Below are 14,036 nucleotides of genomic sequence, written 5' to 3'. Positions count from 1 at the left end.
ATTCTTTTATAAAAGAAATGAAACAGAAGTTTCTAATTATAGCAAAAGGTTTTAGCTGAATGCTTTAACTGTTCAGTGGGTTGTGGAACCAACAATAAAGTTCCACGTCAGAATTTAAATGCATGGGGCTCACAACTTTTACAGTGGGGCCATGATTTATTAATGGAACCTCATCATTGGTTTCACAGCCCGCTAAACAACTAAAGCGTTTAGCTAATCAGAATTCTGTAATTACTTGCCTGATAGTTTAAAGTATACATGAAAGGCCTTAGATATGAGTTAGTGATTGTTATTCCTGGGTACATGTGTAAAGATTAGTACTTTTACACAGGGGTTAGCCATATCCACCACAAATTGATTGCTTGTGCAACATGTGCAGCAGTTCATCTTCTTTAATTACTACTACATTTTTTTTTTCTGAAAAGCCTATAAGAAAATTGAGCCACTAACCTCATTTTATCCAATATAATTTAAGGTGGGACCACATCGATCCATGGAGGGTGTGATCGTCTCTACTTCCATATTTGGGCTTAACCCAATTAGAAAGCTCAATTAACAAATATAATTCAGATATATAACAAATGCCACCTATTACTACTATATAAATTGCATTCACACTTTTTTCAAAAATAAACAGTTACATATTATATATTATATACATTAATAAATATAATTAATAATTCAGTTTAATATGATTTGTCATTTGGTCTATTTTATAAAATTTAGTAAACCAGACTAAACCACAAATTCCAGTTAGTTTCGGTATGGAAGAATTAGAGGATGGGTTTAGAGAGAAGATAAACCGTACCAAACCTGATTTACAAACCGTATCAATCAACCCTAGTTTCAGAAGCAAATTTACCTTATTACCCTCGGCTCATCCAAGGCAGCAACAGAGTATATTCGAATTCAATTTAATAATGTAAATTTTATATCCCATCCGATGATTCGATAGTGTAAATTTTATATTTGATCTGATTTATAAACGGGCCATAGTTTTCAATTTAATCCAATTTAAAATTTCAGTTAATCTTACAAAATAGGATTGGATTCAAATTTGAATCGGATAATGGTACATTCCATTTTGCACCCCTACAGATAGTCACTTGATATCGCTGCAAATGTAGAGGCACGGGATCAAACAACTCTAGGGTATCCGTAATAGGGACAGTGGACCTCAAGTGTAGTGTAACTTGCTCTGTCCCCCATCTCTTAATATCTCTCCAATGTATAATAATCATCAACAGTTCATCACCATCCAAGTCTTAGCTAAGAGTACTTTAGAATCCATTTTTACTATTTCCACCTATATCCATTTTGGTCCACCCTTAACCCTTCTTGTTGGTGGAGGGAGTTAAACTGCTCCTGCATCATTGGCTGATTTTGAAGCTCTCGGGGTGATGAGACATGCATGAAGTGTGAGCCCCTGGAAGAAGAATGAGTGTGTAAGTGATCTGAGACATTCTTTGGAGGCATTATCATCGAGATGGAGAGAGAAAAGGGAACTGAAGGACTTTTGTGTTAATTTCCACAGACGATATCAGTTTGATATACTATAAAAACTAAGGTAGACCAGTTGAGTTAGAATGCCCTACAAGCACAAAAAGGTCAAATGCCCCATGGTGGTTACCTGGGAAGAGCACTCTGACGCTCAACTTAGTGAAGAGAATGAAGAAGTCAGCTAAGTCGAGCTAGTTAGGATGAGCTGGTTGTAGCCGAACAGAACTAAAGAACTTAAGAGAGTAAAACAAAATCAATGTAGTGAGAAAAACAACACATACTCGTGAATTTTATTGCTAAGGTTTAAATACAATAAAGAGGAAGAGTTCGAATGAAACTCTCATTATTTAAGATGAAGGTAAAATAGGGTAATCTCGGAAAACTAATTTTAATACAGTTCAAACTCTATCACGACCCAGATTTTGGGTAAGCCTTATCTTTTCCTTATCTAATAGAGAGATAGAAAGCAAGAGAGCTAGAATTTCAGAGAGTGGAAGTAGAATGTAGACCTGCTCATGGGCTGGGTAGCCTGACAAGTTGGCCCAGCCCGACCTGTTATTAAGTCAAGCTTGGTCATAATTTTAGGCCCGCGGGCTCAGGCTCAAGACTAAAACACTGGACCTGACTTTTCTTCGGGTAGGGCTCAGGCTTTATCAAAAAAGCCCAACCCAAGCCCGACTTAATACTATATATTAAATAATAAAAATATATTTTATTTAATAAAATATATATAATATTTTTCTTTGTTCTTCTCATTTTTTCTAAGTAATAGTGAGATGTTTATTATTTTTGAGTTTTAAAGGTTTTTAATATAAATAAAACACTTTTTATTGAATAAAAAAAGAAAATAATTTATGTTTTCAAATTTTTGGTCAGGCTCAGGCTCAAGCCCAAGCTTTGAACTTTATATGAGGGTTGGGCTCGGACTCAAGACTTAGGTCCGATGGTCGGTCCAAGCTCGAGCTCAGGCCTAATTGTATTTTATTGATACATATACAAAGCCCAATGCAGCCCGACTCATAAACAGGTCTAGCAAAATGTACCTTGGGTGGTGTTGATGCTTGGATTGGCCGAGGGGTCAATAAGGTAAATTTTCTCCTAAGCCGAGGTGATCAGCTGAGGTGTCTGAAGTGCGAGATATCCAAGGCTTGAGGTGTCCGAGGCGGCCGAGGACAAGGGATCAGATCTTGCAAGGGGAACAGTGATAGAGACCTTAGGTGCGAACCCGATATAAGGACTCCGATGATCAAGTTAGCATGTGTATGTGGAGTAGCCAAGGCTGAGGTACAAGGGAACTTATATGAAGCCACAGAAGCGAGCAAAAAACCTCAAGGTGAGTTTGGGATTCTTGAGTTCTGGATCCCTTACCTTCGTGGTGGTACACTTGAGGCCGCCGAGTCATGGCAGGTCTCAGGCGGCCATAGCGCGGCCATCTAAGGCCGCCAGGTGACGCAACGAGTGGTCCCGCGAGACCCACTGAGTTCGTCCCTAAGCGCACCCTGATTGGCCCCAAGAGATGCGTCGAGCTCGACTCTGCCTATGCTCTGATTGGCTTCGCCCTACAATGCAATGACAGACACGTGTAGGCCTGTTATTGGGCTAGCCGGGTGATCCTACATCAGGTGGCGTGCCCTTAAATACTTGTGGGCGAGTATAGGTTGGTTCCGTATCCCTTATGCGAAAGGCAAAGCAAAAGGCACTGTTTTCAAAATCGGATCGGTCGTATGGTCGGATCAGACCGGAAAAACCAAGAATCGGTCATCTAATCAGTTTCGTTTTCCTCCAAAACCGTTCTTTCCCCCAAAACCATTGATTTTGGTTGGCAAACCGCTGAACTGGCCGATTAATCATTTAAACCATTCGAACGGTTTTGATCATTTTTTTATTTTTTTTATCAAAACGGATCGACTATTTGGGTCGAATAGTCAGACTATTCGAACCAGTAACCAGACCCCTGACCGATTTGGTCACCGGTTCGTTTTTAAAAACCATGGCAAAAGGTGAGGGAGGTTGAATTTCGACTAGTGTTAGCTATATGTCTCTCTTCGTCCTAAGTCCACGATGTACACTGCTGTTAAGCTCCACAACAATTCACGTTGGCTATGCTGCCAACTCGTCTAGGGAGGACAGTGTCCACATAAGCACTTACGTGGCAGTTCAATCGGGGCGATTAACGCCCCATCAAATTTAATAATGTAAATTCCATATCGATCCCATCCAAAGATCCAACGGATATATATATATATCAAATAGAGGGTGATAATATTTTTCGATTCAATCTAATTTAAAAAACCCAACAATCCGATTATATATTTTTTATATTTTTATATATTATAAATTGATAAATATGTATTATATATAAATAATATTTATAATGTATGATATATTATTTATTATTTAAAATATAATCCTTTATATATATATATTTATAATTTTTATTATATTTTTTAATATATATTATAAAAATTAAAAATTTTGAAAAATCGACAAACTAAAGTGATGATCAACTGAACCGGTCAACCGATTAATTGATTGGCCTGTCCGGTTTCGATTACCGATTTTTTAAAAACTAATAATACCGGATCGATTAAAAAAACCCACGAATCGATCGGTGAACACCCCTAATCTGTATTGGATAAGAACAAACATCGTCCGCGCTTATTTTATTCATCCGTTTGGTAGCCATATTGATTCGCTACCTTGGAATTTATTTCGAAGTTTCTAACATTTTATGCCAATTTGACCGGTTGTGAATATAATTGTGATTTGGTTTTGGTGAAATAAATTAATATTGGACAAAAAACAGAGAAAGGAGGTATGACTGCCATGTGATTTTGTCGCCTCATGGGACCCATTTGAAACGACACAATATTCCAGATGTCTGATACTGGGTGCATTTACTTAGTCAAGAGTCAAGACCATCGTATCAACTGATCAAAATAAAGACATCTCTATTGAACCAGATAGAGTTTAGACAACTACGGTCTACGATCACTAACAACGACAATCAACGATCATAGAAAAAATGGGACCCATCCTCTGATGGTCAGATGCGTCTTCCCGATCATCAAACTTTTATTTTCTCATAAATGAATTTGATGAAATTAAGGGGGTCTTGGTTGTGGCCACAAAAATGTACGATGCATGTGTTTTATGGAGTTGACATCTGCGACTCACAATGCCTTACACCACATCCCCACTTTGTATTGAGAAATCTCCGGACAACAGTATGGGAGATGATGAGGCATATATGTCAACTCGTGTTAATGATGATTCATGATATTGAAAATATTAATAAACGTGTATATGCATTTATACGTGGCAGCATCTTCAAGATAAAACTATTTATAATGCATAGATATTTTTTGAATAGTTATAAGTTGATAGTTTCTGAAGCAAGAATAAATGATATTTATGCCTATTCTATGCTTAAACAAGGGGTAGAAAATGTCTAATAAAAATTCCAGAAAGAAGGGGCATTCACTGTTTTATAGATAGGATAGATATAGATATATCTTGTATCCTGTTGGGTGTATTAGATGAAAGACTGTTATCCTGACCAAATCTCAGCACATAAAATTGGAATCTGAATGGGCTATTCTGATTTCAATTGTTTGGTTGGGAGGAGATAGAATTCCATTCTTATTTTTAGTGGACTGGCATTCCCTCATTTGAGGGAATAGACTATGGGAATATTCTCATTATAATTTCAATTCCGACTCTAAACCAATCAAACCCTAAATATTCTATACTGTAGTAGCAGAGTTTTTGCTCACTCAGCATCCAACCACATATTAACAATATCTCATGGCATGTTTTTTCTTGATAGAAATGGGGTTTAATTTCTTTAAACAGTCTCTATCTGGTTCTCATATAGGATCCCAACTGCAATGGCTGTTGGGACCATGTGTTGAGACCAAATTCAAAGTACATGTGAGCTAACCAGTAACCACCCATTGAGGATGTTTCTGGATGAATTTAACATACGATTACAAGGGATATTCTTGATGTTGGGGTTGATGCTGTGCTCAGGTTGTTCACATGATTCTTAGCTTCTTGAAACACTAAAAATAATAATCAAGCATACTAGTTTCTGAACGTATCACATTCTTAACAGAATGCATTTTCTCCTTGGCGTGTTCCGGTAAAATGAGATTTTGCTACAGTACTCAGTAAACCGTCTAAATGATCCTAACCATCCATTAGTCCACCTTACTCCTTTGAATTATGAATTATGACACTGGTCAGAAAAGTGAGAATGACAGAGAAATCGATCAATAGAAAAGTAGAAAAGAAAAGAAAAAGTCTGTAATGGTCGCCATCCATTATAGTTAACTGTAGATATGCTCTAGAAGTTGAGAAATTATCAGCAGATTGCAGAAGGGGTATCAATAACTATGAAGTTATTATTCTATTAGCACCAGAAATGGAATTTTTAGTTCCAAACCAAAATAGAAGTGAACCAATTCATTCACTCACACTAAGTTTTTACAAGTTGGATATAAATCAAATCCACACAGTTCATGAGCCAGAAACACTTTTTGGGTTCACGAGAAGTATAAGCCCTCGTCAAGCTCAAGAAATGTGTTCATCCACTCCAAACCGAAAGACTCTTCGCTTGAGAAATCGAAGAAGTCGTCCACATTAAAACCAGTCTCCGACTCTCCACCTTCCTTCTTACTTTCTTCACTCACTTCTGTATTTTCCCAGGTTTTCTGGGGTTCGGGTTCGTGCTTCTCCGCTGAGCTTTCACATGGTTTCGGTTTCTGCTGGTTTATTTTCTTGCTCAAATGAGAATTCCAGTAGTTCTTGATCTCGTTATCCGTTCGTCCAGGTAGTCTTCCAGCAATCAAGGACCACCTAGAAGAAGAGCACGAAAGAAAGAATTAATGAAAATTAAAAATGCAAGGCCAAGTGATCGTGAAGTGAATTAAGTATTGTTTCTAGCTAAGAAAAGTGATATACTAGGAGTCACTGGTTAGAGTTTGTTTGAGTGATAAATGATAATTAATCAGTCACCTGTTCCCGAGGAGTTTATGCAGTCTAAGTATCAAATCCTCTTCTTGGTCTGAGATATTTCCTCGCTTGATGTTGGGTCTGAGATAATTCAACCATCTCAACCTACAACTCTTGCCACACCTGTTCAGACCTGGAAAATTAAAACATGGCAACCCATCAAGCTCCATCTCGAGATTAAGATGAAAACAACGACATCTATAACAATTCATGAGTTAGAATTTGAGTTCAAGAACCAAGACAGTACCTGCTTTGACTGCAACTGATTTCCACTTCTTTGCACCATGGATTTCAATGTACTGAGCCAGCTTTCCATCCTCTTCGGCCGTCCATGCTCCTCTGTTCACTAACTTCTTTGTGGGTTGGTCGTTCTTTGCTGCCATGTTTATTTGTATCTGAGTCTAATAGAGAGAGAGAAAGAGAGAGAGAGAGAGAGAGAGAGAGAGAGAGCAGCTTCTTTGTTTGGGGTAAGGGAAGAGAGGACAATGTAATTTAAAAGTATGGAGAGCTGGTTGTAGTTTAGGGGGGTGATATGGGTCCCCTTATTCTTTCATCTACCCTTCTTGGGAGAAGAAACCCAACTACCATTGTAGGAGGAGGGGGGATGAGAATGGGGCGTGGAAATTCGGGAGGTTGTTGGTTTGTTCATTGAAGCCATTCATAAAAACACAAACTTGTCCTTTTTAGAGATTCCAGAAAGATTGTTTGGTTTTAATCGGCATCACAAATTTTTGCTTAAAAAGTAAAACCTAGTTTAAATGAATAGAAAAATCAATCATAGGAGTTACACAAACAGTACTTCTCTACAAACTAGAGTAACTTCTATTACAATTACATGGTGCTTCATACTTTAATAATGGGAGCCAGCCATATTTTCCAATAATGATGACCTCATTGATCTTTCTATTTTTGACCCACCAAACCAAAGGTCTGTCTTGATATCTAATTTCTGGACCTGGACCACACAATTACCATCTGTGAAAGGTAAAAAATTTTGATCAGATTCTGCCTTTAATTTAATTTGGATACTTGCTGCACTGTACATAAAGATGTGAATTGTGATCTAGTTTCATCATCCAGCTACTGTTGTGAGGGTCTTTGAAGTCTTGATGACACCAAAGAATAACCATGTCTAAACAAAGAGAAAAAGAAAAAAAAAAAAAAAGCAGAAAAAAACAGAATCGTAAGATATTGTCTATAAGTCAAAGCAGCTATTAATTTGTTATCATCATTGTCTCCATTATTCTTCACAGTCTTCACTCTTCTCTACGGCATAAACTGTTTAAAGAAAAATAACCATACAGCCCTTATCTTCTACCCCATGAATTTGGGGACTAGCATTTTTGGGAGAGAGATACATTACAAAGCAACCCATCCAGATTGATTGATATTTTCTTAGTAGGTATGGCTCAATCAGCAAAACCATCTGCAGATCCAAACCATCCAATTAGACAAATCACCTCTTTTAATATCTTGATCTGGGGGAGGAGATATTTTGGTTGAGTCTTTATAAAAGGGATTGATCTTTTATTAGCTTTAAAGGATTAAGCGAAGAATCAAGGAATATTGCTTGAACAAGTTGGTCATATTGGCTTGGCTCTGAACTCAATATTCTAATTAAATTTCTCATCCAATGCCTCATTCTAACTCCTGCCATTACTTAATTATGCAAGGTGATAAGCTCAGCATTGAAAAGTGTGGATGAATAATTAATACTATTATTATTATAAAATAATGGTTGAAACTCTGGTATTTAGACAAAATAGATTTGATATTTGTGGAACAATGATTCCGAATGGTTGAAAATTCCACTCAGATTAAAGAATTAATTATTGAAAGCATGTGCTGTAAAGTTGCCAAGCTCAAAATTCTAGAGAGAATATTCAAAGAGGAAATACTCCATTACATTGGTAGAGTGTGGTGTGAGAGTCTGAGAAGAAGTTCAACTTTTATTGAGAGATGATGACTTCAAGATGGATCCATGTGGTTCTTTCTTTTTATATGTGCTATGGGATTTTTGTCTAGGGTCTCCATGGAATTAATGAAACTAGGACTAGACTCTAGAGACTGGAGAAAAGTCACTAGACCATAGATTTCCTCTCTCTCTCTATCTTTCTATCTCTCTATCTCTCTAAAGAAAACTGATATATAATTAAGTAGTAATTATCAGATGGGAAAGACCTTGTGATTTTAGCTGTAGACCTGGGGTGCATTAGATTGATCCTCTCTATAATGGCAAGCTTTTCTGGTAGAAAAAATTTTTTTATCAGAGAATATCAATAATAAGTAAATTTATAATGTATTTTATTTTCCAAGTTTTTTGCACGTAAAATATTTTTTGTTTCTTTACTACATACACATGAACTTGACATCTCTCTCTCTCTCGTTCTGTTCAGTGCCATGTTTTTGCACATACCCCATGTTCTGACTTCTTTGGATAAAAAAACAGTGGTATAGAAAATGTGAATGCCCTTATCCCCTGCATAAAATTATTTACCTTTGGAAAAGAACTTATCACTCTATTATATTAGTATTGACTCGTGGACAAGCTTTTGATGTTATTTTTTGTTAAATCAACCACAATACTTTATCTCACTGAACTTTCTCAGATCTCTTTCTACCAGAATATATATATATATATATATATATATATATATATATCAGACCAATTACAAACAAATCCTTATCTCTAAGCACTTTACAGCTTATCTTCTCATCCTTGAATAAACTAAGTCCCGGGACCAACGCATTTAATTTGGAGTATGACAAAGAAAATGGATACAGTGTCTCACTTTTTACTGTATCTGTTTTTTTTCTTTTTCCTTCTTTTTTTTCTTTTCTTTCTTGAGGGAATAGGTTTAAGAGGCATTAGGGGCTTTGGAGCATTAATCTCTTTTGAACTTCTATATGCACTCAAGGTTATAAATATCGATATGGGCCAATAGGGTGTATCAGCCTGTGTCGGTGTTTTTGTTTTATGTTTTACGTTTTTTTTTTTCTTAAATCAGTTTAAAAGGGCCAATTTAAGGCCCAATTATCGTCTGAATCAATAGTTGACCTGATACAATTCTTGTAGGGGCGTATCGGAAAATCATTGACATAATACATATCAATTAATGTATGTCGATACTTTCAACCTTGTATATATTCTGGAGTCTGGAGTCTCTCTTGTTCTTCAAGTATATATAAGTTGAAATAGTGTCACTATTTAGAACATTTTTGGGAGGACTTTCGGGTAACGGCTTTGTATTTATGAAGGTGGGCCATACCTGGACAGCCCATAAGCTATATTTGGTGAAAACCCAGGAAACCTCAAATAACTTTATTCCAGTCAGAAAAAGGGCTTCCCAGTGAAGCTACTTTAATTAGCCTTTCCAAAGTTGCAGAAAGCAGCTAAAGACTCGGTTTGAGAGGGCTTTAGTATTGATTGAACTATGTTGACTGAAAGAAAATATTTGGCTCCTACATTTTAGATTTTAGGGTTTAGAGGTTTAGAGTTTAGATTTTAGGATTTAAAGTTTAAATTTAAAAATTAGGAAGTAAGACGCATGTCCTCGAACATAGTAAGAGCTAAATATTGCCATTTCAAAGAAGCTGACAAAACTAGCTTCACCGGAAAGTTGATTTTTTAAGTTCAACATAAGTGTATTTTCAGCTTTATGGGGTTTATCATGATTTCCATGTGGGTCCTACCTTGCAACACTAGAAGCAAATGCACGAAAGCATTCTTAAATGGGCACTAAATCAAAGCTTCAGCCCTTCCAAATAGACATGTTCATGGGTCGGGCCAGGTCAGGTTTTTACTCTTCATAAACATGATTTTGTTGGGCCCGAACCCGGCCCTAATAAAAGCTCGAAGCCCGGGCCCGAAGCCCAAGCTAACAGAAGAAATAACTCATCGCCGGTGACTATGTTTGCTGGTGCTGAGTTCGCGTGCACACGTGTGTGTGTGTGTGTGAGAGAGAGAGAGAGGATTCACCAGCCGGTGCTCAATTTGCGATGAGATGCGATTTTGACAGTGAAAAGAAGAGTTAGTTCGCGTCTAAGAGAAAGAGAGAGAGGACTCGCCGCCGCTGCCGCCGATGCCTGTGTTCGCCGCCTTGCCGTTGTTTGAGATTTGAAAGAGAAGAAGTGATAAGGGGAACGAGAGAGAGAAAGAAAGAGAGAGAAAGAGAGAGATAAAGAAAGAGAGAGAGAGAGAGAGAGAAGACTCACCGCCGGTCTGCTAGAGTTGTTGCGTTGGTGAATGTTCACCGGTTCTGCGGCTGCTTGAGAGTGTGAGGAGGATGTGAAGAGAAGAGAGGTTCGACACTAGGCAGTTCAGCTAACAAGAAATGTGGAAAGAGATGAATGAGAAGGGTTAGCATATTAGGGTTTTTGGGTTTAGTTTATAGGTCGGGTCGGGCCAGGCTAATTTTGGCAAATCTCGAGCCCGGCTTGAATTTATTGCGAGTCGGGCTTTTTGGCATGATGTCAAGCCTGCGGGCTCATTTGCGTTTTCAAGCCCGTCCAAGGCTGGGCCAGGCCGAGCTGCCCATCGGGCCACCCGGCCCATGAGCAGGTCTACTCCCAAATGAACCTTTAACTTATGTGCTCCCTAGGTCTTAAATCTTCTTCTTTTTTTAATTTTTGAAAATTAATAACAACAAATAAATGATAGTTCCATTACAAAAAGTGAATCAAGAAGGGTGGGGGTGGAAAAACATTATTTTGTGGCAAAATTGTAACTAAAATTTAAGAAGCGAATGAAAAATATTATTTCATATGCAATAAACTTAGGCTCAGTTTGAAAAGGGCATAAATACAAATAAGTACAGTGCAAAAATATACAAAATGCAAGGTTTTGCACTCTACATATTTATATTTACTTCATTTTGTTCCTGATCTTATCTTACTTTATTTGTATTGCATTCAAATAGAATAAGGTAAAACCTAAAACAAAAATAAATCAAAATTTATACCAAAATCATTTGCAATCAGTGCAAATTTGTTTGTACTGCAACCAAATACAGCCTTTATACTCCTTCCAAACTGAGCCTTAATGGAGAAAATGTGATAGTGCAACTGATCTGAATTGGTTCCTCCAAATATTGGTTTATTTATTTATTGGTAAAAGATATTGCTTTATTTATTTATAATTAAGAAAGGGAGAGGAACCTAGCTAGCTGCTAGTATTGTTGTTAGTACTTGGTAACTACAATAACATGTGAAGGGAAGTTTCCACTTTCCACCGGACCTGCCACCGGCAGCGCAGGGCTTATCCGTTCAACTGCCACTCCGTCTCATAAGGAACCGTCTCTCATATTAGGGAGATGTTTTCAATATACGGCGGAGATATATTGTGGGGTGGAGATGTAAACTCCACTCCATAGCTATCACCAAAAAAAGAGTATTGGAGATCACATGAGGTTGTTCATTTCCTCTCTCTCTCTTACAAACTGGGTTCTGCCAGAAAGGTAATTGCAGGAAAAGGAAGTAGGTATAAAGACATAGATGTAATTGAATAACATATTTAGACTCCTAATTTAACAAAGTGTGGAGGAGTGAGAAAGAAAGGAAGGAATCCTGATTGATTAATAATACTAAGGATTATATATTAGCATATGATATGGCAAATGAGAAAAGATAGAGGGGGATTCCAATCCAATGGTTAAAGAACCAACTGGGTGGTTGAAATCTATGGCTGTGGGCTGGGTGTAGTTCCAGGTCTATTCCATGATGTGGAAAGGAGGTTGTGTAGTTGTGACACGTGGCAAATGGTTAGTTGATGGGCTAAAGAATCCCTTAACCCATGAAAAGAGGGTTAGTGTGGCGACAAGAATGGATCGTGTAGCCACACGATTCCAGACCCCTTTTTGATTGTGTGTACGTTGTCGGCCCACTGAAGAAGAAATAATGGAGTTATGGAATGGAGCTGTCCTTTGAAAGGTAGGTCTCATTCTCACACGTGATCATACATCATCATCATCATTCAAAATAATAAAAAGATTCAAGAGATAATGTGAGACAGAGACATGGTAATTGGACGCAACGCCATCCACCAAGCTTAGGGCTTTGGTGGGGCCAGTTGGATCCTGCATAGACGAGATGACAACCTTTGTATTCTTTTGGAATTGATTCGATCAGAAATCATATTATAAAGGAAGGCAAGAACTCTTTATATTTTGGCATTGCCCATGGGTGGGGTCCTCCGTCCTCCATCAGAGTTTTTTAATCAGAGGACGTGCATAAAATACCACCGACAGAGTTTGTAAGAAGTGAGGTGTTACTAGTTGAAGACTGAAGAGGTTAGAGGGTTGAGGGGTGGACTAAAAAGGATACAGGTGGAAGTAGGAAAAAATTATTCTTAAGGTTATGTTTGGTTTGAAAGAAAAAATAGAGAAAGAAAGGAAAAGACAGTGAAATCTATATAAGGCTTGTAAAGGTTTTTCTATCTTTTCCTTCTTTTTACATGCATTTTCCTTCAAATCAAACATTACCTTAAGTGCTGTTTGGCATAAGGCTTGGATGGTGATGATGAGCATTATACAGGGCAAGGTACACTCCACGTGAGGTCCAATTACGGATGGCCTATAGTTCTGTAAGTTTGATCTTGTGCCTCTACATTTGCAGGTGTCAACAGTCAACTAACCATTTCAATCGCCATTGAGAGGGGTATTAATGCCATTACACTTTATCTTCTTAAATTCTCAAATTCTCGTATAAAAAATTAGCGCTTCAGCTCTCATTAAATATTTTTTGGTTTGAAGGAAAATGCATGAAAAAGAAAGGAAAGGTAGGGAAACCTTTACAAACATTATATAGATTTTCTCGTTTTTTTCTTCCTTTTTCTTCAAACCAAACATATAGCCTAATACCCAAACCAGTCTTTGTAAGTAGCTCAAATTCAGTGTTTTCCTTGAATTTCAATTTAGGCTGTGTTTGGTTTGAAAAGAAGAAAAATATAAAGGAAGGAAAAGGTTTTTTTCAAGTGCCTTCCAGCTTAATTCTACAAATTTCTTAAATAACCCGGGTTGGCCAATCTGATCATCAAACCGGTTGGCAGAAAGGTTTTTATTTCGAACCAAATACAGTCTTATGTTTAAGCTGCTGCCTGGTTGTCATTGCTGCTGACTAAGAAGATGGCTTCTCAAGGGCTTTACAGGGAGCACCTAAATGGTTGTGGGGCTGGGGCATACATACTATGCTGACGTGGGACATTTTTATTAGTTAAAACTTAAACAATCCTTAATGCAGTCAAGGTTCAAAATATTGATACACTCCAAGGTATGTGTGAGAACTCTGAACCTTTAGCTTTAGAGTTCAGATCTGCGCCCCACAACGTCCTATAGCACATCCCCACCATATACTGGAAATATCTTTTAATGATAATATCAGAAATGATGATGTCATCATCGAGAGATGTTCCCAATACATGACGGGAATGTACTGTGAGGCACCCCGTTGTGGGGAATAAATGTGAAGTCGCCAATATTTTTTATTTAGTTTTTTTTTTATCAAGACTTAAAAAGGGGACTGGA

General features: G+C 37.5%; 1 protein-coding gene across 1 annotated transcript; it reads right to left on the bottom strand.

Moving 5' to 3' along the window:
- Nucleotides 1-5,886: 5,886 nt before the first annotated feature.
- Nucleotides 5,887-7,174, bottom strand: LOC148848290 (transcription factor MYB114-like). The gene is made up of 3 exons (XM_088952560.1): nucleotides 6,764-7,174; nucleotides 6,520-6,649; nucleotides 5,887-6,360 (listed from the first exon to the last, which is right to left on the bottom strand). The coding sequence occupies exons 1-3, from the start codon at nucleotides 6,897-6,899 to the stop codon at nucleotides 6,048-6,050; spliced, it is 579 nt and encodes a 192-aa protein (XP_088808686.1). The 5' UTR covers nucleotides 6,900-7,174; the 3' UTR covers nucleotides 5,887-6,047.
- Nucleotides 7,175-14,036: the final 6,862 nt, after the last annotated feature.

This window comes from Nelumbo lutea, chromosome 6 (assembly GCF_056320005.1).
Source record: "Nelumbo lutea isolate HS-2025 chromosome 6, American lotus-T2T, whole genome shotgun sequence".
Classification (NCBI taxonomy): Eukaryota; Viridiplantae; Streptophyta; class Magnoliopsida; order Proteales; family Nelumbonaceae; genus Nelumbo; species Nelumbo lutea.
This window is presented reverse-complemented; position numbering and strand designations above follow the sequence as displayed.